At 35.8% G+C, this 27515-nt stretch overlaps 1 protein-coding gene across 1 annotated transcript; it reads left to right on the top strand.

Moving 5' to 3' along the window:
* On the top strand, positions 1 to 26878 carry LOC126979520 (protein HID1). Its single transcript, XM_050828846.1, has 17 exons — positions 1 to 150; positions 221 to 434; positions 882 to 1027; positions 1765 to 1818; positions 3832 to 4031; positions 4538 to 4679; positions 6443 to 6514; positions 8801 to 8995; positions 10281 to 10371; positions 13341 to 13571; positions 14094 to 14258; positions 14705 to 14840; positions 15939 to 16042; positions 17118 to 17218; positions 17750 to 17919; positions 20212 to 20370; positions 21812 to 26878. Exons 1-17 carry the CDS (start codon positions 85 to 87, stop codon positions 21873 to 21875), a joined length of 2310 nt encoding a protein of 769 aa, XP_050684803.1. The 5' UTR covers positions 1 to 84; the 3' UTR covers positions 21876 to 26878.
* The last annotated feature ends 637 nt before the right edge of the window (positions 26879 to 27515 follow it).

Below are 27515 nucleotides of genomic sequence, written 5' to 3'. Positions count from 1 at the left end.
CTTTCAATGTTTTGTCTGATTGAAAATAATAAATTATTAATTTTAGGATAATTAAATGATCTTAGGAGTATTATTATTATAAAAATGGGAAACGCTGACACTAAACTGAATTTTCGTAAGGCTGTCGTTCAGCTAACATCAAAGAGTCAAGTAAGGATTCCACTTTACACCTATTCGTGTCACTATCGCTGGTAATTATTGATTTTAATGATTATTGCAGCCTATAGATGCATCTGATGATCATTTTTGGGATCAGTTTTGGTCGGAGAGTGTGACCAATGTTCAAGACGTATTTGCACTCGTCCCTGGGGCGGAAATCCGTGCTTTACGGGAGGAGTCTCCAAATAACTTAGCTACGTTAGTTTATAAAGCTGTTGAGAAAATGGTTAAGATTGTTGACAATAGCTGTCGAACACAACAAGATCAGCAAACTGGTAAGCAAGTACATAAAACTCTTGGCGGAAAATAAAAATTTATAAAGAGAAATTATTTACGCCATTTGAGGCTGATTCCGTTTATTCAGGATATTAATAATTATAAGATCACCTAAGAAAAACATACCATCATTAGTAGCAAACTTGTAATGCCTACTACTTGTGTATGTTAGTAAGTACAAGTAGTATGTACAAAACTTGTTTGTCAAAAGAATTTTTAAAAAAAGTTTCTGTGGTTACTATAGTATAAATTGATGATTCTAATTTACACCGCCTTTGTAATAGAGAGACAACCCCCAGGCTGTTTGATAAATAATGTTCTTTGAATAGGAATAAGAATTTTGACATTCAATAAAAGATTTAAACAATCCTATTTGTAAGAAAAGTATTTGAGTTTGAGGTGAATATTTTAACTCTGGAGTTATCTCAATTGAAATAAAATTTTAGCTCTCAACTGTGCACGGCTGCTAACCCGGGTACTTCCATATATGTTGGAGGAGACGGAGTGGCATAGTTTTTTTTGGTCTTCATTACCGGCTGCCACGGAAAATGATTCTGTACCTCTGGCACAGTCCCTTATTAATGCTATTTGTGTAAGTATTTATTTATATTATTGAAGGACAAAAGTTTAATGGGGGGTCTAGAATCCTTAATAATATTGTCATTATTTTTACAGGTTCTATTATTATTTTTGATTTACTACTTATCTTATTTTTTAGTGTTAATATAGATATTAATTTGTATTAAATTTTAAAAGTTAAGTCTACCTTACTTTTAAAATTTCAAAATAATATTTTTAAATAAATTTTTATAGTGTGCAAACAATTGTCTACCTATAAAAATATATTAACAAGTAAAATAAAATATTCCAAATTGTGAAAATTTCAAGTTATTGCAATGCAAGTTATTTAAAAATATTCTATTTGATTCAAGTCAGCCTCGCGAATCTCTAAAAAAAAGTGATTCACTCGATTGTATCAAACATGCAGTCATTGATAGATTGACAGATGACTGCTATAATCTTGTAAAAAATGGAGATAGCTGAAATAGACTATGTTTTAACCAATAGTTCACTTTCAACTTAGCCGGATAATACTTCGTCGCCCAATTTAAGTCAAATCTGACTGCATGTTTCATACTAAACTAAATTTAAATTTTTACTTAGACAGTCCCAACTCTTATTACATATTAGCTCACATTTAGTTAGTTAAAAAAAAGGGTGTTTGTAATTTTAATAAATTGATGCAAATATAAAATTGTTTAAATTGGTTTTTTGTGATGAATTTTATACCTTTATATGATTTATCATTGAACAATAATTGTTTTTCAGGATCTACTCTTTTGTCCTGACTTCACAGTTGTTAGTACAAAGAGATCTGGACCAGTAAGTATTGTCTATTATTTATTGAAGTAGGCGTCATTTTGCAAAAATCCATAATTATCCAAAAGTTCTCTTGGGTGTTAATTCCGTCAATATTTGTCTTCAAACAAATCAACATGTGTTTCGCCTCTACACGAAGCATCCTCAGGAGATGTTGAGATATGACGAGACACCGTCTCATGCCAAAGTTCGGCGAGTCAACATCTCCTAAGGATGCCTCGTGTGTCTCGTGTCAGAGTTTGACGAGTCAACATCTCCTGAGGATGCCTCTACATGAGTAGAGGCAAAGCATGTGCCAAATTGTTTGAAAACGAATATTGGCGGAAGTAACACTCAGAAAACTCAAAACATTTGGATAATTGTCTATTATTGTTCTAAATACTGTTTTTGTATAAGATGGCAAACATATTTATGAATAATCTCAACAGAGTGCCTCTAGTGAGTATTCTGCCCTTAAGGATTTTTTTAAATTCATGACGTTAACCTCAAAAATTAATGAATTTCCATTCAATAATCTGATGGTGCATTGAATTTTTATGAAAATGTAAATCGCATATTCAAATAGTAAGGATGCTACAGGAGTTTGTGACTCATAGTGAAATATATTTTGTGGGATGATTCCTTCCTACAACATGACGTTTGATTTACCTAGTTTGTGCCTTTTTAAAAGAAACTTTGTGGGGCGATGTAGGTATATATGCTTTTACAACATGATTCCAAGAAAATGTTAAAAAAATGTATTTCGAAAATTGTACTTATTATAAATTATTTAGCTATTTAATTAAAATAAATTAATGATTAAACTAAATTTTATTTAAAAAAAAGAGGCCTGTTGAGATTCTTGCGCCCGCCTTGAGCCATTCTTCTTAGGTTTGAAGCATAAATTTTCGAATGGGTGGTAGTTTTCGGTGTTCAATAAATGATTTCATAGCTAAATGGATAAAAAAAAAATGGATAGCTACGGCGCCCAATATGTAAACCTTAGAATTGCGAAGAAATGCATCACAAATTCTTTTCTTATATAAATTATTAAATAACCAATTAGACTGTCCATTACTTCTATCGATGATTGGATTATGTGTCCAACCTTATCATTGTCGTATTAGTACATATCTGCCAGTACTTGTACGATTTTCAGAAATAATGGCTCAAATTCACCTTTCCAACTTATTTCAAAATTATATAACAGTAAATTATAGTAATAGGAGTATAGATAAACCCCCTTATTCATAATAGTCTACTAACTTAAAGCATTGCTAATTCTCACTCTATCTTCTTCTATTGACCTAAGTCAGAATGAGAAAAAACACTCCTAAGCGGCTGTTTAAAGTTAGCGGACCATTATGAATAAGGGGGTAATTGTTTATCTAGTTGGTAAGGCTTTTGTAATAAATAATTAATCAAATCTATTTAAAAATGTTAAAAGGATAATAATTTAGTTTTATGCTATCCATTTTTTTTTTAAATATTAAGTGTACCTAATCCATATTATTGCTACTACGAAATAACATGTATGAATTCTCTATGAAACACCTTTTGATGGGCTTAAAATTTCTGAAAATTTACCATTGTAATTGGTATTTTTTTACACTTTCGGAAAGTAGGGATTTCGACGAACAGAAAATAGACCAATTTTTTGGATAAAGCTGATATTTTGACTGGTGAGTTTTCGATTGAAAATAAGCTTCTTTTTCTTAATTTGAGTCAAAATCAAATCTAATAAGTTACAGTGTATTTGGGACATAGAAAGGTAAATATTCACCAAATTTCGCAAAAACAAAAAATTGGTTTGACAAAAAACTTGGTTTTTATGAATTTCCTGGGGGGGGTCCTTTTCCACTTCCCGACCTCAGATCTCCCGTAATTTATTTTTCTTTTCATTTTTTGTTATATTCCCTTCCATTTAAAATGGATTTTATCCTATTATTATTATTTTTTTTAACTATCGAAATTGGTCTATAATATTAATTGTATATCTAGTTGGTAAGCCTTTTTTAAATAAATTTAATTTAAAAGGAACGGGCAGAAGAGTTGTCTTCTCTGGACAGCTGTGAGTATATCTGGGCTGGTGGCGTGGGGTTCGCTCGCAGTCCTGCCCGCTGCGCGCAGCACGAGGCAGCACGCACGGAGCTCCTCCGGCTGCTGATGACCTGCTTCAGTGAGACCATCTACAAGCCCACGCAGCAGGCTGCCACCCACAACAACAAGTGGATCGCGTGAGTATACTCCTCATGGGCACCTAGCCGAAATAAAACTCGAGTACTGGTCCAAGATCGAATACTATTATGCCCGATTCCAATTTCCGATAACAAACGAAGTGTCGTAGTTGAAAAACTACGGCCTTTTTACCAGTGGGAGGCTCTTTTGCACAGGAATCCGAATAGATTATGGCTACCACAACGGCGCCTAATTCTGCCGTGAAGCAGTAATGTGTAAATATTACTGTGTTTCGGACTGAAGGGCGCCGTAGCTAGTGAAATTAATGGGCAAACGAGACTGAACATCTTATGCCTCAAGGTGACGAGCGCAGTTGTAGTGCCGCTCAGAATTTTTGGGAGTTTTCAAGAATCCTGAGCAGAAGGGCGTATTAATTACCATCAGCTGAACGTCTTGCTCGTCTCGTCCCATATTTCCATTAAAAAAATAGGAACCGGGCATTAATGGTATATAACGTTTTAAGATATGATTGTTAAAAATAATTTGAGTTTATCAATTCTCGCAGGTACCTAACCAGTCCGGACAACCGCCACGCCCTGCCGCTCTTCACGTCACTGCTCAACACGGTGTGCTCCTACGACCCGGTCGGCCTGGGGCTGCCCTACAACCATCTCCTGTTTGCTGACACTCTTGAGCCACTCGTCGAGGTAAAAGTTGAATAGTCTCACAAAGAAAAATATAAAGAAATAAATAGTATGATTGTCAGTCCCAAAAATCGTCACCATTTTGCTCTTAATAGTTAGTGATTTTCATTATTATTATAACACTAAAAAGGATTGCTTGTAAATAATTCTAGTAGGCTTCATAAGATACATAATAGCTTTAAGGGTAAATATATACACTTTTATAATAAAGTCCCAGCCACTGTTCAGGCATTATCTACAAATAAATTAAAATGATTTATTAAAAAATGGCTCTGTCGTAAATCCTACTACTGCACAGCTGAATATCTAAGTGATCCGACAGCTTGGGACTAGATAAAGATTATGATTTATAGCAATATCAATGACAGTACAATATTGTATATTTTATTAAAAAGAGCGCAAAAAAAAAGAATGCTGGGAGAGTTTCTTGCGCCGCTTCTCTCTCAGAGCGCCATTTGTTTCCGAAGCGGTAATAGTGTCTAGTATATTAGAAATGACATCAAAAAGAATTCTGAAGGAATCAATTTTTAGAAAATAAATGCCTTTTAATATATGCACTAAAATGTTAATACTCTGTGGTGGTGTCGTTCTCTTGTCGTAAGATATGGGAAGGGAATCGATTGCTGGTGTGTGTGCGACGCTATCATGAACAGGCGCTGCTTGCTGTGCTTGAGTGACTGATGGTTGCTTTCGCAAACTCCGATCTAAGAAAAGAGTTCGTTGATACTTTTTATTTATTTATTGAAAACACCAACAGCATAAATTTTACAAAACATCTTAAAAATTTGTGTAGGTCAAATCAAATCAAATTATTTTATTACAAGTCACATTTTACAGTAGGATGGTTGGTACATTAATGGGTAAACAATATGTGACGCCCTGCAAAGGCACAGCAACGTTATACATAAAATAAATAAGTCTTATACATTTTATACATTCTTAAACTATATTGTAACTAATTCTCACACTTGTAATTAAAAAATTCGGGTAAATCGTAGAAGCATTTTGAAACTAAAAAATTTTTAAGATGTCTTTTAAATAGAGAAGGCTTCTCTTTATTTTTAATTTCGTTTGGGATGTGATTATAAATTTTTATAATTTTATTATTATTTTTTTTTAATTTATTTTAGGTCTCTCTTATAAACAAAAAAATCAAAGAAGTAATTAATTTATCAGTGGGAGGCTCCATTGCACAGGATGCCAGCTAGATTATGGGTACAACAACGGCGACTATTTCTGCCGTGAAGCAGTAATATGTAAGCATTATATGTTTCGGTCTGAAGGGCGCCGTAGCTAGTGAAATTACTGGACAAATGAGACTTAATATTTTACGTCTCAAGGTGACGAGCGCAATTGTAGTGCTGCTCAAAATTTTTGGGTTTTTCAAGAATCCTGAGCGGCACTGCATTGTAATGGGCAGGGCGTATCAATAACTATCAGCTGAAGTCGTGCTCGTCTCGTCCCTTATTTGCATTAAAAAAAAGTCTTAAAGGCAGGCAACGCTCCTGTGATTCCTATGGTGTTGCAAGAGAATGTGGGCGGCGGTGATTACTTATCACCGGGTGTCCTCCGTTTCCATAAAAAAAATAAGTTACATTATGTTTTCTTATTTATTGATATATAATATATCTCTATTATTGAGGATATTTTAGTTTATCATTTCACAGCTTTCTAGTAAGTGGAAGAAAGAAGTTATTGTTAGTTTAAGAAAAACAAATTAAATTATTGTTAGTGGACTTACAAGAGAACTTTTCTTTGTATCGCAGGTCGCGCTGCAGGTGCTAATAGTGACATTGGACCACGATACCAGCAACGTAGTCAACGAAGAGTCTGATGAAGTGAGTATCAGCTATAACCGAGTACCTACTCTTTAGTTTTCATGGTGTATGATGATACTTTTTCAATAGTAGTTACTTATATGAATGTTTTCTATCTATTATGATATACAGGGTGGCCGAGAAGTTGACGTCCAAAGCCTCGTGGTGATGAGTATCCGAATCACCCCCATGTATGTTCTACGATTTGCGTAGTTTAGGAGATTATAATTTTTTCACCTTTTATCCGTTTTTAACACCTAATTGTGGTTTAGGACGTTTTTCTAATTTTTTTGAACACTTTTAGTTAGTTTTATAGTTGATAATTATTAACTACAATTGCAATAACCACATAAGAAACTATGAATAGTTTAGACAATGCGGAACTAGTTTATTGAGTCGTAAGTTCAAGATAACTGCTCCAGCTAAATACATGAAAATGTTCAAGGTATCAAAAGAAAATGGGAAGCCTATGGCTTCTAACTATTTTTAAAAACTTCCCAGAACATTGGCCCACAGTTTGAGCCAAATTCAAATTTTAGCTTTGCACGTCAACTTTTCGGCCATCCTGTATATAAAGGCCGACAACGCATCTCTTGGCACCTGTTGTTGCGGATGTCCATGGGCGCTTGCCTCACCATTTCACCTCCAGTTTGCACCCTGCTATACATAAAAAAATATATATTTAATATCAACAAGGTTTTATATATGTGTCAATATTATATTATATATATATATATATATATATATATATATATATATATAATATTGACACACTTATTACACAAATTATCTTGCCCCAAGTTAAGCATATATAGCCTGTATTATGGGTTACAAGACAATGATATATTTAATACAATATACTTACTTAAACATACATAAATTCATATAAACATACATAAACCTTTAAACATCCATGACTCGGTAACAAACATCCATATTCATCGTATAAATGCTTGTACCTACCGGGATTCGAACCCGGGACCTCTAGCATAGTAGGTAGGATCGCTAACCACTCGGCTATACAGGTCGTCGTTTATATGTATAATAATTAATGTATTTAACTTAACCTTATCTGTCTCTGATTCTAATAAATATATTCACAATTAAAATTTGAAAACACAATTTTATGAACGATGCGGTGCTCGAACGCACGACTTCTCGCGTTCCGTGCGGGTGCTCTTCCAACTGAGCTAACCGTTCGAGTGACGTATCGTCATAAAATCTTGTATGCTTATAATCATTGTTCAACTCTCAGGATGTGGCTTCATCATTTGCGTATTTATCCCAGAATTGAGGTTTAGCACTTTAAAAACATAAATTGTTCTAATATATTCTTTTATTATAAATTGAATTTGTAAAAAATAATAATAATTAAATTTGTTGCCTTGAACTTAATTTAAGTATACAATATCAGCTTATTATAAACATACATTAAGATAAAAGGAAGTAGGCTCAGTTTATACTGCTTGAAATAATATTTTCATGCAGCACTGGTTTCCAGCCATCCCTATCTCCCTAAGGCAGGGGTGCTCAAGCTTGAACTGCTGGCGATCTACCTCAAAATTGTTAGACTATGATCTATCGGCTTTGAGAGGCTTCAAGTATGTGTGATGAAGGATTATCGTCTAGGTAGAGTGTCACGATGACATAGATATTAGTTTTGCGCAAAATATGCATTTTTAGTCAAGGTAAGTAGGTCTGCTCTTAAATGTCAATGAAAAAACTCATAATTATTGTTCAAAATTGCGAGTTTATTGGTTCTTACAAAACAAACGCGTTCTAAAGTTCCAAGCTTAACTAAAGAGCTACTTTGGATGTTGAATCTACATGTCCTGAGCATACTTTTCATAAGATGGTACGTAATTACCGATTTTAGTTTATCATACCGGATTATTTTCTCGAGATCGACTCAAAAAGCACTCGCGATCGATCAGTCGATCCCGATCGACCGTTTGAGCACCCCTGCCCTAAGGTGTTAGGTGGGATATATAGTAAAGAGGGCAAACTAATAACTATTACAATGCAGTGTGTGTGTTGTACAAATATATGAGTGTGTCCGTTTAAAAATATGAATGGAGTTGCAAATGATATGAATAAATTATGAAAAATATTTATTTAAGGGAAGTTCTTTCCATACACAATAATTGAAATTTTCGGCTTGCTGTTGTTTTTTTACTAAAACCATTTTATGTTTACCCTTAAACTGATTTATATTTTTAATCATTCCGAACCTTAATTAATCTAATGAAATACTAATGGTATATAGTCATATTATAATCAATGGCTAACATTAAAATGCTGGTACAGAGTCTCCCGGACAATCTGTTCATCAACTACCTGTCCCGCATCCACCGCGACGAGGACTTCTCCCTGGCGCTGCGCGGCGTCACCCGCCTGCTCAACAACCCGCTGCAGCAGACCTACCTGCCCAACTCCAGCAAGAAGGTGGCGCTGCACCAGGAGCTGCTGGTGCTGTTCTGGAAGATGTGCGACTATAATAAGGTTACTCATGTGCTTGTTTCTGTGAAACAGTCCGTACTACCAGGGAGATGCTTCTGTGCACAGGATACCGACTAGCTGGGCGCTACACCGGTGCCGTTTTCTGCTGACAAGAAGTAATTCAAAATAGGATATTATATCACTTATTTTAAGTCAGAAACTACCAACTCATTCCAAAAGGTATGCCTTGAATGACATGACCTGAGAAGACTGGGCACAAGAAACTCTTCTTCTATTTAGGGTTCTGTAGATAAATAGCAAAAGACGGAACCCTTATGGATTAGTTATGTCTATCTACCTGTCTGTCCGTCCCTATGTCACAGCCACTTTTTTCCGAAACTATACTATTGAAACTTGGTAAGTAGATGTAGAAGCGCATTAAGATTCTCACACAAAAATAGAAAAAAAAATCAATAAATTTTGGGAGTTCCGCATACATACAACTGAAACTCTATTTTTTTTTCATCAAACCCATACATACATACATGTGGGGTATCTATGGATAGGTCTTTAAAAATGATATTGAGGTTTCTAATACCGTTTGTTTTCTAAACTAAATAGTTTGCACGAGTGACACTTCCAAAGTGGTAAAATGTAAATTGTTTTGAACATTATCTGGGTTTCATGTTGTAAAAGCATATACTTACAATGTGCAAGGAATATAATATATTCCGTGTTCATTAATTAAAAATATATTAATTTATTAAATATTATTAATACGTAATCAGTTTTATTTATTAGTGCTTAATATTATTTTCTAAAATAGCTCATGAATTTCCCTTTTTGAGTTTATATATCAATAAATCCTGTATATTAAGAAAGTCAGTAACAACATCTGCTACATCCAATGAGGTGATTAACAAAATCCGTCAGATCCATAATTCAATATCAAAATCCGCCAAGTCCATTTATTTCACTTTATTTTAGTTGTTTCATTTAAAAGCTGCTTGCTTTTAGACTGTTCAGAAATTCGAATAAAGTAATTTTACTTAAAATGTATAAAATGGTATGTAATTCGTAACCGTACCTTTTTAACCTTTATGGATCTGACGGATTTTGATACTAGACGACAAAATTATGTGTGTCTGTTTGAAGGGTACCGTGATATACAGCACTATTGATACATAAAATTTTATGTCTCAAAAAGTATGGCCCAACTATTGCCGTCACTTCTCATATACATTACATAACAACTAATTTGCTATATTATAGTAGAAGAAAATCTCTCGCTGAAAAATCTCTTCTGTTCTAACTAAATCTGATCTAATAGGCGTTGTATTGTTAACAGAAGTTCATGTACTACGTGTTGAAGAGTAGCGACGTGCTGGAAGTTCTGGTGCCCATACTGTACCACCTCAACGACTCCAGGGCCGACCAGTGTGAGTAAGAACTTTATGACAACAATCTTGATGATAATCGATGCGCGTTGACAACGGGACAGGCCGCCATCTTGGTGAAGTGAAACTAACGTCTACATTCAATTCAACAATCACCAATCACACATCCTTAGATCATTTATACATTTAAATAGACTGTGACAGCTGTGTTATATTGTATATTTGATTAAAAAGAGCGCAAAAAAATGCTGGGAGTGTTTCTTGCGCCGCTTCTTCTCTCTGAGTAATTGTAGTGTCTAGTACATTAGAATTGACATCAAAAAAAATTCTTAAGGAATCAATTTTGAGAAAATAAATGCCTTGTGAAAACGTCGAAAAAAAATGGATTTGACAGTTAACCCCTATTTTGAGCAATGCACGCACACTCGCACAAAGTGACATAAAAATCGCGAGTGTAAGACGTTGCCTGTTGCGCACACTAAAGTAATAAACCTGGCTCGTTTTCATCGGTTGTCTAGATGTAATTGGTTGTCATTTGACGTGGATCTTGGGTTCAAGCCCATTGTGCGCATTGCGCTCTGTTTGCGCTAGTTGATCAGCTTCACACATAACATGTGAATATATTCGCAGCTGTATGGGTTCCTTCACGATGATTTACTTCACGTTAAAACGTCGAATATGAAACTCACACGGACCCTCATGCCGAAGTGACTTAACTAGTTTCCTGCCCTGTTCCTATATGCATGGATTACATCAAGAAGTATGCTCTTGTTAAACCGTTTCTCACAGAAATCCTAGTTACTGATTTTATTGATGATAAAGAAAATTAGCGATATTTTATATTTAAAATAATATTAAAACTAATTAAATATTTAACTGTTTTGAAACAATGTGGAAACAGGTATTGTTTTTTAATATCTTGTCATTAAAACAATATGAAATTACAATGCACGTCAAGTCCTAGTTTCTCTATTAACTGTAGCGTTATTTCAATTATTTTCCACTTACTTCCTTTATTTTCGCCGTCATTACTTCTGTCCTACAAAATTTTTACCGGTTAGTGAGACGAATTTCATGAACTAAATTACATTGATAGACTGGGAATATTACCCGAAGTAATTACACTTTGAGCCTAAACATGTCACTTTTTAAGAAATAAGACTATATTCCAAAGTTTTTTTTCATTAAATTGATTATTTATTATTATACACGATTCGAGAACGAACGCACACTGCGTTAACCGCTAAGGTTTTATATTAAATTACTAATTAGCTTATGCCAAGCTGACTGATTACGACGTGTCAGTCAATTTTTTTTTATGGAGTAGGAGGACAAACGAGCGTACGGGTCACCTGGTGTTAAGTGATCACCGCCGCCCACATTCTCTTGCAACACCAGAGGAATCACAAGAGCGTTGCCGGCCTTTAAGGAAAGTGTACGCGCTTTTTTTGAAGGTACTCATGTCGTATAGTCCCGGAAACACCGCACAAGGACGCTCATTCCACAGCTTTGTAGTACGAGGAAGAAAGCTCCTTGAAAACCGCACTGTGGAGGATCGCCACAAATCCATCCAATGGTGGGGATGATATCCTAACTTGTGGCGTGTCGTGCGAAGGTGGAATTCGGCGGCAGGAATCAGGTTAAACAGCTCTTCGGAACACTCCCCGTGATAAATGCGGTAGAAGACACACAATGAAGCGACGTCTCTACGCAACGCCAAGAGATCCAGCCGTTCACAGAGCACTGAGTCCCCGACAATTCGAGCTGCTCTACGTTGCACGCGGTCAAATGGATCGAGCAGATACTGGGGTGCGCCAGACCAGAGATGACAACATGTGTGGCCGGACCTGCACTTTGTAGAGCGCTAGAATGTGGGCCGGCTTGAAGTATTGCCGTGCTCTATTGATGACGCCCAGCTTCTTCGAAGCCAATTTGGGTTTGCCCTCCAGATGGCCACGGAATTGGCAATCGCTCGAGATTTCGAGACCCAGTATTCCGATACTAGGCGCGGCTTTAAGAGAAGTGTTCTCGAAGAGCGGTGATACGACAAATGGGGTTGTTAAACGCGCAAACTTGAGTCTTCTGGGGGTTAAATTGGACAAGGTTCAATTTACCCCATTCCGCGACCTTCTCGAGAGAGGACTCAATAGAAGACACAAGTTTCTCCCGGCAGTAGTCGACGATTTCCCGAGAGAGACCTGCATGGCCCGTGTATACGGCATCACCAGTGCTGTCGTCTGCATAGCAATGTTTGTTGGAGGTGTCCAACATATCATTGATATGCAGAAGAAACAGCGTAGGAGATAGCACACAGCCTTGGGGCACTCCAGCATTCACGGGCTTCGGGTTCGAGCAATAACCGTCGACAACGACCTGTATGCTACGCCCAGTGAAGAAGCTGGAGGTCCACTTGCACAAGCTCTCGGGAAGCCCAAATGATGGAAGTTTTGAGAGGAGCACCTTGTGCCATACACGATCCTTCATCAAGGCCTTCGCTATATCCAGGCCAACTGCCAGGCCTTCCCCCTTGCTTTCAATAGCCGCCGCCCATCTATGTGTTAGGTATACCAGAAGATCACCTCCCGACCGTCCATGGCGAAAGCCGTACTGTCGGTCGTTGATCAACTGGTGACCCTCTAGGTATACTAAAAGCTGGCGGCTAATTATGCTCTCCATGATTTTGGAGAGCAGGGAGGTGATAGCGATAGGCCTGTAGTTCGCCGGATCCGAACTGTCTCCTTTTTTTTTTTTGTGAGGTTACAGTAAGGGTAACAAAATAGGTTACAGTAAGAATAGATTCGCCTACCTTTTCTATCTTGTAGTATATTATAAGTATTTTAGCTGCGGAGTAGTAATGTTTACGACAGAGCCGTTTTTATATAAAATATTTAAATTTACTTATAGATAATGCCTGAACAGTGTCTGGGACTTTATTATAAAAGTGTATACATTTACCCTTATAGCTACTATGAATTACTTCAAATAAACATGATTTGCGTTCGTGACAACAGCTCGTGTAGGCCTGATGCACATTGGCGTGTTTATTCTGCTGCTACTGTCGGGTGAGCGCAACTTCGGCGTCCGTCTGAACAAGCCCTACACGGCCACGGTGCCCATGGACATCCCTGTGTTCACGGGCACCCACGCCGACCTGCTGGTGCTGGTGTTCCACAAGATCATCACCACGGGCCACCAGAGGCTGCAGCCGCTGTTCGACTGTCTACTCACCATACTTGTCAACGGTGAGTATTTCTATAAGAATCTTACAGAGTTCGCAGCAAAGTTAATTCACCTTCTGTTCTCCTGTTAACTTACTTTTAACTTGAAAAGTTTGTTACACATATTTGAGAAAAGTTTCGGCTACATTACATACTTATTTACCTATAAAAATCACCGATAAAAAAATAAATTTCCAATGTATTTTATAAAAATATTTAAACCAACTGGAAATCATTCCAAACAAATTATGGGCAATCATTTATTCTATCTACATTTCCATGTTCATGGCTTGGATTTGAAGCTCGTCCGCTCCTCCTCTACGCTGGACAATGCTGTCACCAACATAAGCACGGCAGAGGAACCGAAATGTGTCGCGTTTTCTATAGGATCAATGGTCTTTCAATAAAAAAAATTGCCACTGAAATAATATAAGCTTTGCCGTTCTTTGAGATGTGAAAGGTATATAAATATATTTCGCAAAGATTCTGTTGTAAGCCTCTGATGATGTAGAAATAAATAGAATGTCGCATCGTTTCGTGTTCCAGTGTCTCCATACTTGAAGACGCTGTCAATGGTGGCGTCGACTAAGCTGCTGCACCTACTCGAGGCTTTCAGTACACCCTGGTTCCTATTCTCGCAGCCACAGAACCATCACCTCGTGTTCTTCCTGCTGGAGATGTTCAACAACATGATACAGTATCAGTTCGATGGTAGGTAATGCTGGAACCACGATCATTTCACCAAGAGCCAAAAATAATCAGATCCTGAACTCCTCCATTTTTGGCCTATTTTTTTTAAATTTAGCGTTATTTTACGGAAAAATGAGAGAAAGTATGTATTAATTTATAAATTAACTGACAATGCTTGGTCTACCATATATTTGTAAATGATATATTTAATCAGATGGTACTGATACGATATTAGGGTATACAAAGTCAATCAATGAAAACACGTAATATAACCACATAACTTCAAGCGACACTTATGAATACGTGACATCAATCACTCTGCTTAGTGTTTTAGTACGGACATTTTACGGACATTGACATTTGTTTAAAGTGACAGCGACGTATTGAGAAGTGGATGTGGGAATATGGATCGGGTCCGAAATAAAGGTTTTTGTTTTTATTATTAATGATACGATCCCGTTCGCCAGGTAACTCGAACCTGGTGTACACCATAATCCGCAAGCGGGCCGTGTTCCACAACCTGGCTAATCTGCCCCAGGAGCGCAGCGCCATCGCCCGCTCGCTAGCTGCCAACTCCAAACAGACCACCGAGACGTTGCCCAGGTATCTAGTACTACCCTCAATTTTCTTCCAAATCTACTGTGTCAGACATTTATCTTGCTATGGAATAATGCTGCATTTTTTGCTTTGCTGAAGAGCTACTCGTGCCATATATCAGCTTTTATATGGTCACTCAATCAAAGAGAAAAAAAGACATATTATAACTTCATTCTCAAGTGCATACCCCACTAGGTATAGATTTTTTAATCTTAATAATACTTTTATTCTAAATAACAAAACTTTAACTTACGTGTTCCAAATGGGGATCAAAAAATATAATTAGAATATTTTACGTTCTAACAATATTTATGTCAAGACTGACTACCTATTTGAAAGATCATAAAAATCATTTTTGCTCAAAATTGTGATTTTCACTGTACATCACTAGAAATAAATTTGCTTAACAATGACAATATGACAAGTAATTCCAAGCGTATTAATTTTGAGAACACAAATGACGTGTAATAATTTAGTTACACTTACGGATATGTGGGGTTCACTTGATAAATAGCAAATGCTACATGACTTATGATCCGCTGAATTTATTGTTTTTTATGAGAATCATTGGCTGAACCACCTATTTGGTGGTAAGCAACCCATAGCAATGATAATACAATTATATCATTCTTTGAAACGACACCGACTTAATTGGCAATTAGATTTATCAGAAACTTGTTACTGTTCAGTGTCTACCCCGTACTGCTGGTCAGACGGGGACGGCACCGTCACAGCACTGTTTATATTTCGGTTTAAAGGCGCCGCAGCTGCCAGTCACATTTCTGGGCCAAGAAACTTATTTTATTTTATTTCGTTGGAACAACAGTCTCACAATACATTTTACATTTGCAAATTACAGTATTAAATTAATTTCTAGTGAAAACCCGTTCTGTTATCTACGGGTTTGATTTGATAGTGAAACAAAAATAGTAAATGAGAGATAACATAAAAAAATAACTAATGACTTAACATGCTATTTCTCAAGATGACGAGTGCAGTCACGATATTCACAATTTCTGTCATGTGAAAATTTTGCTGGTCTCATCACTTCTTATCATAAAAAGAGTAATTATTATGTATCTAATACAAAGTTCATTTAATCAGAACTCGCAGCGCCGAGTCAGTAGCGGAGGCCGCGATGGAAGGCTCCCGACCGGCGCAGCCCGCTGAGCCCGGGACTCTCAATCCTACCCTGCCGGAGACACCAGGTACATTCGGTCACTTACCAATGATAACACTTATATTTAAAAGATGCTGCGAAGAGTCGATAGTTATATGTAATAGCAAGAGATCTCTTGGGCTCCTCTCAGTATTGGGTGACGACAAGGACGTATTCCTTATTCTATATTCTTGGACTTTTGACTTTGTTGATAATATATGCCAAAACCTAGTTTTAAATAATAGCATGAAAACTGAATGTATTTTAGTACAATTTTGGGCCGATACCCGCTGTATTATAACTGTTTGTTCTTAAGTTAAGGTGTTACCATTTTTTCAGAATGCTTTTAATAAATGAGTTATACAAAACCTTGATGCAGTCCAAGTTAGAAAAGGGGCTACTTACGCGCAAGATGAAGCATCAACATGATTTACTAACAATAGTGTCTATTTGTTCTTCAAATATTAACTTTGCACCTTTTTAGTCCTAAATCTTTAACTACTTGGTTTTTATTGATTAATTTGGTTACTAAATTATGTGGGAATCTTTTTTCTGGTGAAAAAGACAAGGAGCATTTTATGGTTGACACCTATGGGGTTCCAATTATAATAGCAACTAAGCCTATCTAAATTGGCTTGAAATTTGGAACAGGCTGAATTATCTTCTATTATGATAAAGATTTAAGTATCATCAGCATACATCAGGAACCTTGCATAAAGAAAACATTTACTTATATAGATAGCAAGCATATAAAAGAGGACCCAGAATCGAACCTTGAAGGACACCCGATGGTATCATTGCATAGTCTGAGCAGTAACCTACTACTACTACAGCTTGGGATTGATTTTGTAGGAACGATTCTATCCATCTCAGAAGGTTACCTCGAATACCCAACTCATAAAGCTTTTGCAAGAGAATAACATGGTCCACTCGATCGAATGCGTTCACAAAGTCTGTGTAGATCACATTGATCTGAGAGCCACAGAAATGAGTAGTTGTAGAAGGTTCATGAAACCATGTTGCTCTACAGATATTAATGCACTAGTTTTATTGAGCTGTTTTCGTTATCGTTGCCCGTATAATTGCATGTTGCCTCTTATTAAAGTCTTTGTTCCGTGGTTTAGCTATCGGCGCCATGACGGAGCGCGAGTCTGCGCACGCGGGCACCACCACACAGCTGCTGGAGGACGCGCGACGCGACGGAGATGGTGCCGACACCGCCGCTGTTAGTATACTCACACCTACTTGTGTAACATTAAAGAGTGTACATGACCTGTCAATGTGTGCGTTAGCTCGTGGTAATCTACTTTAATATTCAAAATACTAGTGGAGGCCCTGAACAAGTTTTTGAAGTTATATTTCTTTAGGCGCATTATGAAATAATGGGGAGAGTGAAATTTTAAGATGCGCCCGCATCACTGCAACACAAAAGTAACAGGTTGAAGATGGTTCTTAAAATTTTCTGACGTTTACGTCAATCGTTTTTTTTTTTTGGTTTCTTCGTCCATCATGAGGACAGGTAAAGGGTTCAAGCCCATACAGCCGTATTTATTATTTAATTATTAACTGTCAAAGCCATTTATGCATGATTTTTACAAAATTGTTCTTTCTATTAGAATAGAGGAATAAATCATTTTAATGATAATGAAGTATAACTTCTTGCGTGCATACATAAGTACACACACACACTTTTATTTCTGCATTTTAAGTCTTTCGCCGGACATAATGAATGATAACGAAGGAGTTTATATTGCAGCCAGAGAGTTTGGCAGCGTGCGAGGAAAGGGTGGAGCTGAGCGGCGGAGGAGGTGGCTGGGCACCCAGCAGCGAGTGGGTGGCGCGGTGGCGAGGCCGCCTGCCGCTGCAGACCATCATGCGGCTGCTGCAGGTGCTGGTGCCGCAGGTGGAGAAGATATGCATCGACAAGTGAGTAGCACGACCACCTCGTTACCACCGCTAACTGTTCTAGTAGACCACATGCGCTAGACTATAGCGTCGACCGAGTGAGTTCGCATCGATCGAGATATTATAGGTTGCCAGTATGAAGTTTTGCTCATATTTTTTTTATTAAAAACATCGTTGTATGTGGCATGAGCAGATGTTATCTGTATATATATGAATCTTTGAACGTCACTTTTTCCCATTTTTAACCGACTTCAAAAAGGAGGAGGTTCTCAATTCGATCGGCATTTTATCTAATGAATGTACACCGATGACGTTGATATTTATGATTTTCGTGATTGTTCTTTAGTTTGATGCAGAATGTTTGCAATTTAGTCCCATAAAAATTTTACATAATTTGGTTCAGTAGGTTTCATTTTATGAATATTTTTGTTTATGTGCATGATGTTATTATAGTTTGTGTGCTGCTTTTTTAGGAGTTTTCATGTAGTTTGATTATATATTATTGCTAACTAACCCGTTTGCTGATAAGCGGGTCTCAGATTACCTGTCATTCATAGCTAACAAACGTTCTTCACGAAATTTCAGTGTCTCACAAGAACGTGAAATGGATGTGGATGTGGATGGATGTGGATGAAAAGTGGATCTATATTGTTTAAGGCACGCGGAACCTTTCAAAGGCCTACCCATAGCTACTTTAAAAAATTACTATTCAATAAATGACCATAGAAAACAACGAAATCTTATAGTTTACCTGAATAAAGACACTAAAAAAAAATAAAAAAATAAAAAACTACGTTTTAAAAAACCGACTTCAAAAACTCAAAAGTACAAAACTACTTAATAGATATTTAATTAAATACACCTCTTAAATCTTTAATATTAATAAAATACTAGTATTTTTATGTGCTACCTATTGATAGGCTTGAAGTTGGTGCCAAGCCAAATGTAATAGCAGGTGTAGCACCTACACACGCAACGCGTGACTTTGAGCGGGATAGCAGTCTAGAAACAAACAACCCAAGCAGGCAAGCACCGACTTAAACCCTATCAATAGGTAGCACATACAATTAATACTATTTTATTATTATTAAAGGTATAAGACTTGCATAAGAGATATCTATTAAGTTATTTTATACTTTTGAGTTTTTTAAGTCAGTTTTTTAAAACGTAGTTTATTTTTTAAAGTCGGATTGAAGTAAACTATTTATACTGTCTGTTACACTTTCATTAGATTTGTGTACGTCGTTCTATTGATATTGGTACCGACCATCCCGCCTGTCACTTAAATTAATAAAGAAAATAATGTCTCATGATAGTTTTAATAATTTAAATAAATAGCAATTGAAATTATCAAAAAAACAATAATAAAAAACCATTCCTACATTTAAGAAAATAATTTTAAATTAGGAATGGTTTTTAACAAAAGAAATTTACTTTATTGTGATAATACGAGGAAAAAAGTAGATATATGTAAAAGTCGTCTTTTTGGAAATATCTTAAGCACCTCAAAGTTTTTCACAGTAAAATATTTTTTTTGTTATTTTTTGTTTATCATAAAATATATTCCTAGTTTAAACTAATTGAAAAATATTTTTAAGTGAGTAAAGTGTGTTTTTTTAACTATTATTTATTATAAATTAAATTTGTAATTAATCCCAGAATTGAGGGTTATCACTTAAAAAATAACAACAGCATTGCTGTTACAGCAATATTTATTGTAATTATAAATGTCTATATTGAGTAAGTGACATTGCTAATGTATGGATGGTAACCATCACCAGTTTTATATTCATATAAAAATAGATTTAAATTCTTAATACTGCGGCCACATTGTTACGATAAGGCTAAGATCTAAGTATCTGTGACACGTTTGGACAAACAATTCATCACATCAAAATTTCTATATTACATAACGATGTGTTATTACTTACGTCCGTACATAAATGCACATATTATACTTGTACACACATCTTACTAGATCTTTCATATACACCAAAATCGGAAGTGCCGTTTGGCACACTATGCCCTGAACAAGTCTGACTCTCATTTTGTTAATATGATTGTTTATTTTGCATGATCTTATCGCTTGTTTCAACAGTTTTCTTATATTTTCTCTCATATCATCATATAATTATAATAAACCTATTAATGCTCATAAAATAAATGCGCTAAAATAGACGCCTCGCGCGTGGCAAGATGGCGCCAATCTATGACATCCCGCGGCGCGGGGGCACCTGCCGATTGTGGAAGGTTAACAGGTATATAAACCTAAAACGATATGGTTATATAATATCTGTCGTGTGTTTGTGACAGAGGCCTGACCGACGAGTCGGAGATCCTGCGGTTCCTACAGCACGGCACTCTGGTCGGTCTACTTCCGGTTCCGCACCCGATCTTAATCCGCAAGTACCAGCCCAACGCGGGCACGGCGGCCTGGTTCCGCACCTACATGTGGGGCGTCATCTACATACGGTGAGTCACAGCCATTTAATATTGGCTGCCTAGCGAAACTCTCTAAGAAAAACTCGAAAAAGCGATTGTATGAAACGTGCAGTAATAATAATATAATATTGACACACTTTCACACAAATTATCCTGCCACAAACTAGGCATCTGTACTATGGGTACAAGACAATGATAATATTATATTTAATACAATAGGTATATTTACTTAAACACATATAAACATCCATGACTCGGAAACAAACATCCATATTCATCTTATAAATTTGTGCACCTACCGGGATTCGAACCTGGCACCTCTAGCTAGTCGTCAATTGATACGTGACGTCTATAATCTTGTAAAAAACGGGGACAGCCGGATTATACTTCGTCACCATATTGTAATTACTATTTCAAACTTATGTCAACTCTCGCTGCACGTTTCATACTAAACTAAATATCAATTTTTACTTTGGCAGTCCCGCTTCCTATTACGTAGTATTTAAATCCTCTTTGGTTGGCTGCACATATACTCTGTGTCTGAAATCTGCAACTGTTATGCAGCATTACAGATCCATCTTATGGCAACTTATACAAAACATGTGAACACATTAATCCATCTTTATGAAAACTGTTGTATGCAGATCAATGTGGAAGTTGCAACGACACCTCGTGACTTGTTACGACAGTGTTGGGATCATAGGAATCATCATGATAAAATTCTTCGATAAACAAATTTAGATCACAGCCAGATGAATGGAACATGTGCAATACAATTTTTTTAATTCAAATATCTATTTAAAATCACTTATTGAACATCAAAAACGACCACCCCTTCGAAATAATATGCCTCAGACCTGCGAAGAACGGACGCGTTCTTCAGGTCTGAGGCTCAACTCGGCGGACTTTTTTTCATAAAAGATAGATTATGGGTACCACAACGGCAGTTACTGCTGCCGTGAAGCAGTAATGTGCAAGCATTACTGTTTCGGTCTGTAGGGTGCCGTAGCTAGTGAAATTACTGGGCAAATGAGACTTAACATCTTATGTCTCAAGGTCACGAGCGCAATTGTGGTTCAGAATTTTTCGGGATTTTCAGAATCCTGAGCGGGGCACTGCATTGTAATGGACTGGGCGTATCAAATACTGTCAGCTGAACGTTTCGCTCCTGCTCGTTTCGTCTTATTTTCATAAAAAAATAAGGTTACAATGTAATAACGTTATTGTACGTTTTTACATTGAAACCATATCTTTTTGAACAGAAAAACAAACATACACTACTGGAACTAGAATTTTTGAATTTAATTTTACGAAAAAAAATTACGTAATATAAATTTATGGAAATATTGCGTTCGGAGATTTGGATTACTTTTTCCTATTCGGAAAATTAAAGGTTCAACCGGCAGTTGGTTCGCTTTAAGTTACTTTTTCTGCGGTTATTATATTTTTTAACATAGATTTTCATTTGCAGTAACGTTGATCCGCCGATATGGTACGACACAGATGTAAAACTGTTCGAGATACAGCGCGTGTGACCGGACCCACATTAGATATATAATAATATGGCCCTTAGATTGTTAGAACAATTGTATAAAATATGTACTGGCGTACGCGACTCTTGTTATATCTCTTGGACCGATCTCGCCTTCCCACTCTTATGAATGTCTATATATATATATGTAAACTATTTTGAAATGGCAACATTACAAACATGACAGTTTCAATGTTGGTGTTCTTTATTAGACTAGTTAAATTATTTTATTGTGAAGTTACATTGATGTACAGTCAGCGTCAAAAAATAGCGTCACCCATTGTATTCAAAAACATGTCAAAACCCATCGTTACCATATACAACGATTCACCGAAACGAACGTGACCAAAACGATGGCGTCATCCATAGTAGTCAAATGTATCTATAATTTGACGACTCATATAATAATAATAATATTGACAAACTTTTCACGCAAATTATCTTGCCCCAAGTTAAGCATATATAGCCTGTGTTATGGGTTACAAGACAATGATATATTTAATACAATATACTTACTTAAACATACATAAATACATTTAAACATCCATGACTCGAATATAGCCGAATGATTAGTGACCCTGAGTACTAAGCTAGAGGTCCCGGGTTCGAATTCCGGTAGGTGCAATCATTTATATGATGAATATAGATGTTTGTTTCCGAGTCATGGATGTTTATATGGATTTTTAAGTAAGTATATTGTATTAAATATATCATTGTCTTGCACCCATAGTACAGGCTATGCCTAGTTTGGGGCAAGATAATTTTTGTAAAAGTTTGTCAATATTATTATATTGGGACACCATAAAAGTCATAAACATAGCTACATTCAAAGCACCAAATATATCGCTACACACAAAATGTTCAAAAATATGGGTATATTTGTGGAATATAAAGTTTCCGTGAAAGGTTATGGGATTCCAATAAGATTTTTTTTTTAATTTAAGAGATTCAAATTAGATTGTCGATAAACTTTAACTTCAGTTGACATATTAATATCAACATTGACTATAAACATGCATAGACGCAGCTCTGTACCATTACTCTCGTTTTAGAAGTTATAATGCAATCCATATTCAATTGTTTTTTTTCTAATATTTAACCTTCATGGTTGCTATCACAATCTTAATGTACCTGTAATTTTTAATTACTGTTGAATGTGGGAAAGTTACTGATCACTCAGTACTCGTAACTACTTTGGATGTCGCTATCTATTTGGTCACTTTCGGTGAATCGATGTATTTGGTAACGATGGGTGTTGCCATGTTTTTTAATACAATGGGAGACGGTATGTTTTTGACGCTGACTGTACAATAAACAGCTAGTATCACAATCGCGTATAAAAAGGTCATCAAAAATGTTCGAGCGGCGTTGTTTAAACGGAAACATTCATAGGCGATAATGTTCAAAATATTGATACGAAAACTCTGCGTAATAGACGCGTAGGCAGAGTTTTCCTTGAGACAATTTTTGAGCGTGTTTGTGAGTCTTAGTTGTTTATTGTGCGTCAGTGTGAAGATAGGTTAATTTTTGTTTTAAATTTATAGAATTTATGTTATTTAAGTATACAAAGTGGCGACATTAAATGAACACACGGGTAGAGCTACTTAAAATTAAGCATAAAAAAATAAATTTGGAAATAAAAATACATAATTGATCTAAATAAATAAAATTTTCATATCATTTCGGCACACCTGTAAGTAATCTAGTGGCCGCGAGCTAACGTTGGCACTGACACCTACTTCTTCCACGCCGCGCCGAAGCCGTCAGAACTCGTAGGTGAATAGTGCCCATGTATGGATGATTAAAATTTTGTTTTTTAAATGTATATAAGTTCTTTGTTTGAAAATTTCAATTATAATTTTTTATTTCTAGAAATATTTTTATAGTTATAGTTCTTCGGACAGACAAAGGGTTCATGCCCATACAGCCGTATTCATTATTTAATTATTAATTATCAAAGCCATCTTTGCCAGATTTTAACAAAATTGTTCTTTCTAAAAACGTAGAATAACACGAAGAATATATAATTTTAATGATTTTTGCTTCGTTAGTCCAAAGAAGTATAACTTCGTGCGTGCATACATAAAGTAACATACATACATACATACATACATAAAATCACGCCTCTTTCCCGTAGGGGTAGGCAGAGACCACTTCTTTCCACTTGCTACGATCCTTACATACTTCTTTCGCTTCGTCCACTTTCATTAGTCCTTTCATACATGCTCTCCGGTTTAGGGTACTCTTGACCTGGCCTTTTTTCAAGACGTACCTGATTTGATCTTGAAACGTCCGCCTAGGTCTACCCCTTCCAACACTTTCATTCACACTGGCCTTATACACTTTCTTCGTCAATCGTTCTTCATTCATTCTCTCGACATGTCCAAACCATCTCAGCATACCTTTCTCAATTTTTGTCACAGCATCTTCTTTCAGACCACAATGTTTTCTTATCTCACTATTTCTTATCCTGTCACTCAGTGTAACTCCTATCATACTTCTCAACGCTCTCATCTCAACTGCATTTATTCTGCTTTCATGTTTCTTCTGCCATACCCAACTTTCACTTCCGTACATGAGTGTTGGAACCAACACCCCCTCATGCACAGCCAAGCGAGCCTTATTAGACAACTTCTGACTGTTCATAAAGGAGTGCAAAGCTCCATTCACCATGTTTCCAGCATTCACTCTTCTTTCAAAATCACTCTCATAATTTCCATCTCTTGTAAATTTAGAACCCAGATACACAAACTCATTCACCTGTTCAATTTTTTCATCTCCAATCACGATATTGCAGTCTGTCACTACCTCATCTCTTTCAAGCATCATCACTTTCGTCTTCTTTACATTCATCTTCATTCCCTTTCTACCAAAAGCTCCATTCATAGCAGTTACCATCTCTTGCAACTCCTCGGCTGAAGATGCAAGTAATACTTGGTCATCAGCATAGAGAAAACATTTAACGAGTAACTCATTCATTCTCAAACCACTGTCATTCTCTTTTAAACCTGTCAAGCAATTGTTCATGAACAGATTAAACAGCCACGGTGACGCTACACATCCCTGTCTAACACCTTTTTCGATATTAAACCATTCAGTGTATGCCCCGTTTATCCTTACACAAGCACTAGAATCTCTATAAAGAGATTGCAATGCTCGTATGAGGACACTGCTCACACCGCTCGTGGACAATGCTGACCACAATTCATTCCTCGTCACTCTATCATAGGCCTTTTCTAGATCCACGAACGCGCAATAGACCTTTTTGTTTTTAGCCAAAAACTTTTCGGCTATGCACCGCAAGGAAAAGACTTGATCCGTACATCCCATTCCCTTTCTAAATCCCCCTTGTGCATCCCATACTTTTTCGTCATAAAGTAACACACACACTTTTTTATGATTAGGGTTAAGTAGTTCTACCCGTGTTTTCATTTAATGTCGCCACGTTGTATTTTATATTCATTCATATCCGCAGAATATATTTTGTCCATGTATTGCATAAAAACAAATCTCTATATACCGTCATGACCCTACATAATGATTATTGGCAGTAAAACCTTTCAAATGAACTAGTACTAAATCAAAAGTTACCGGTTCTGCGGTGTGGTAGACATCTTGTTGCATTTATAACACTATTTTAGTACGCATAATTGTTAATTATTTACCAATGTAAAATTGCGTTATTATAATATTTACTTAAATATACGTACCTACAATAAAATATTATTTTGCTTTCACAATTGTGATAAAAATCGTTTAGAAAGTAATAATTCTTATGAATCGAATAAATTTCTATGTTAAGCTTCACTAGTCATTAAAACTTTAAAAAACATTTTTTTTATCATTCTTATGTGATCGAATCAATTATTTATTTACAGTTACCTTTACAATTTTATATAGTTTTTCCCAATTTCAGTTACCGATAAGTAGGATATTTTTCATTCTAAAAGGTTAGATACATTCCATGAATTGAATACTTACAAATTTGTGTGCAAGCTAATGTTTTAATCATTTTAAAATTAAAGCTTCATATTATAATAGAATACGTAGATTCGTTAGGAATATTTTCATTAATTTTTTAACTTGGAAGTGTGTTTTGATTAAATTAAATGTATGTAAAAACCTATCAAAATTCCGAAATTGCTTTACTTTTAACTATAATGACTGAGTTTTTAAAGTAAATCTGTTTGGAAAAGAAACACATGTTTAATTTGCATGGCGGCCATTTTGAAATACACCATCTTGTTTATTATTTATTAGTTGTTGTTAAAGCGGAAACAGATAATATTAAACTCTGTGAAAATTAGCTTTCGGCTGCGGTTTACGAAGTACAGCCGCACACAGACTGATAGACAACCCAGTCTTAGTTATTACTATTGAGTCTGGGTACGGAATCCTACAAAAATACTTTTTTTGTATTCATTTTTATTAGATACTTATTTATTATGCAATAGTTGTTTGAAAACTTGGCGTTTATTTTCGGAACTCAATACCTACCTATCTATTCTACCATTTGTTTTATTATTTGTAGTTTAGTTTATTAGCATTTAATACTTGTATACTTTGCTTCCAATCATACCAAATGTATGCATTTTAGATAATATTAGGATTGATCATAATTAGAATGTATGTTTCCTGTATAATAAATCTATTTATTTTAATATTAGCAATGTACTTAATGTTCGTGAAAATATATGGAAGTATGAGCTTCGTTCTGTTTTTTATTACAATATTTCATGTCTTCTGATTTCGGAGTAATACACAGTACATATTAGCTATTATTAAGCTTAAACACTCAAGTGAGGTATAAGATAATTTAAAATGTTATAAATATGACTCTAGTGTAGAAAATCGGCTAATTCTACAAAAACCCTCCGACAAGTGTTTCACACTCGTTCTAGCGTTTGGCGAGTAAATAGCTATTCTACTCGTAAAACTTTTTTAAGAACTCTATATGAGTTTTCTCACCTTTGTCAAAGAATATATAAAATAAAGTATGTAAGCAAGTATGGATGTTTCACTCCGCAAAATGAATGAAAGCAAAAGGGGCTCTTGCGGTCATACAATATGGTATAATTCAGATCGCAGAGCGCTACTTACCTACATTTTTATCCACCGAGAAGTTGCCTCTCTTTCTATCGCGTGACTCAACTCTTCGGACGACACGGTTGACTTCTTTAGCTAAAACTGTACCTACCTAGTATAAGATCACCATATAAAAATATCTGTTTTTTCTATAATAACTAGGTATTTTAAATCAATATTCTTTCATGAATGTTAATTTGATTATAATAATAATAATAATCAGTTTAAATTAGATTGTTTCAGTGTTTTTTAAGACGCTTAAAAAATTTAATTGTTTGCTTTATTTATGTTTCTCTATTTTTAAGTAGGTCTGTGAAGTAGGTGACAACAAAGCTCTCGCGTGTCTCTACAGTCGAGAGGCCGCCGCACGTACTAACGATTGCCTTTGTTAACTTCAAAAAGAAGGAACTTTGAGAACCGCATTCGTCGGTATGTTTTTTAACGTACTTGAGTTTGTATAATAACCTTACCAGCATGTCGACGATCCAATAATAAATCAATGAAGATCCAATGCAAAGCATAAGAAATCTATCTTTTTTTATTGTTCGCTACAAGCAAT

The sequence above is a fragment of the Leptidea sinapis genome, chromosome 3 (assembly GCF_905404315.1).
Source record: "Leptidea sinapis chromosome 3, ilLepSina1.1, whole genome shotgun sequence".
NCBI lineage: Eukaryota > Metazoa > Arthropoda > Insecta > Lepidoptera > Pieridae > Leptidea > Leptidea sinapis.
This window is presented reverse-complemented; position numbering and strand designations above follow the sequence as displayed.

Coding starts and splice junctions, on each gene's coding strand:
- LOC126979520 (XM_050828846.1), top strand. CDS start 85: ATGGGAAACGCTGACACTAAACTGAATTTTCGTAAGGCTGTCGTTCAG. Junction 151..220: donor AGCTAACATCAAAGAGTCAA/GTAAGGATTCCA, acceptor TGATTATTGCAG/CCTATAGATGCATCTGATGA. Junction 435..881: donor ACAACAAGATCAGCAAACTG/GTAAGCAAGTAC, acceptor ATAAAATTTTAG/CTCTCAACTGTGCACGGCTG.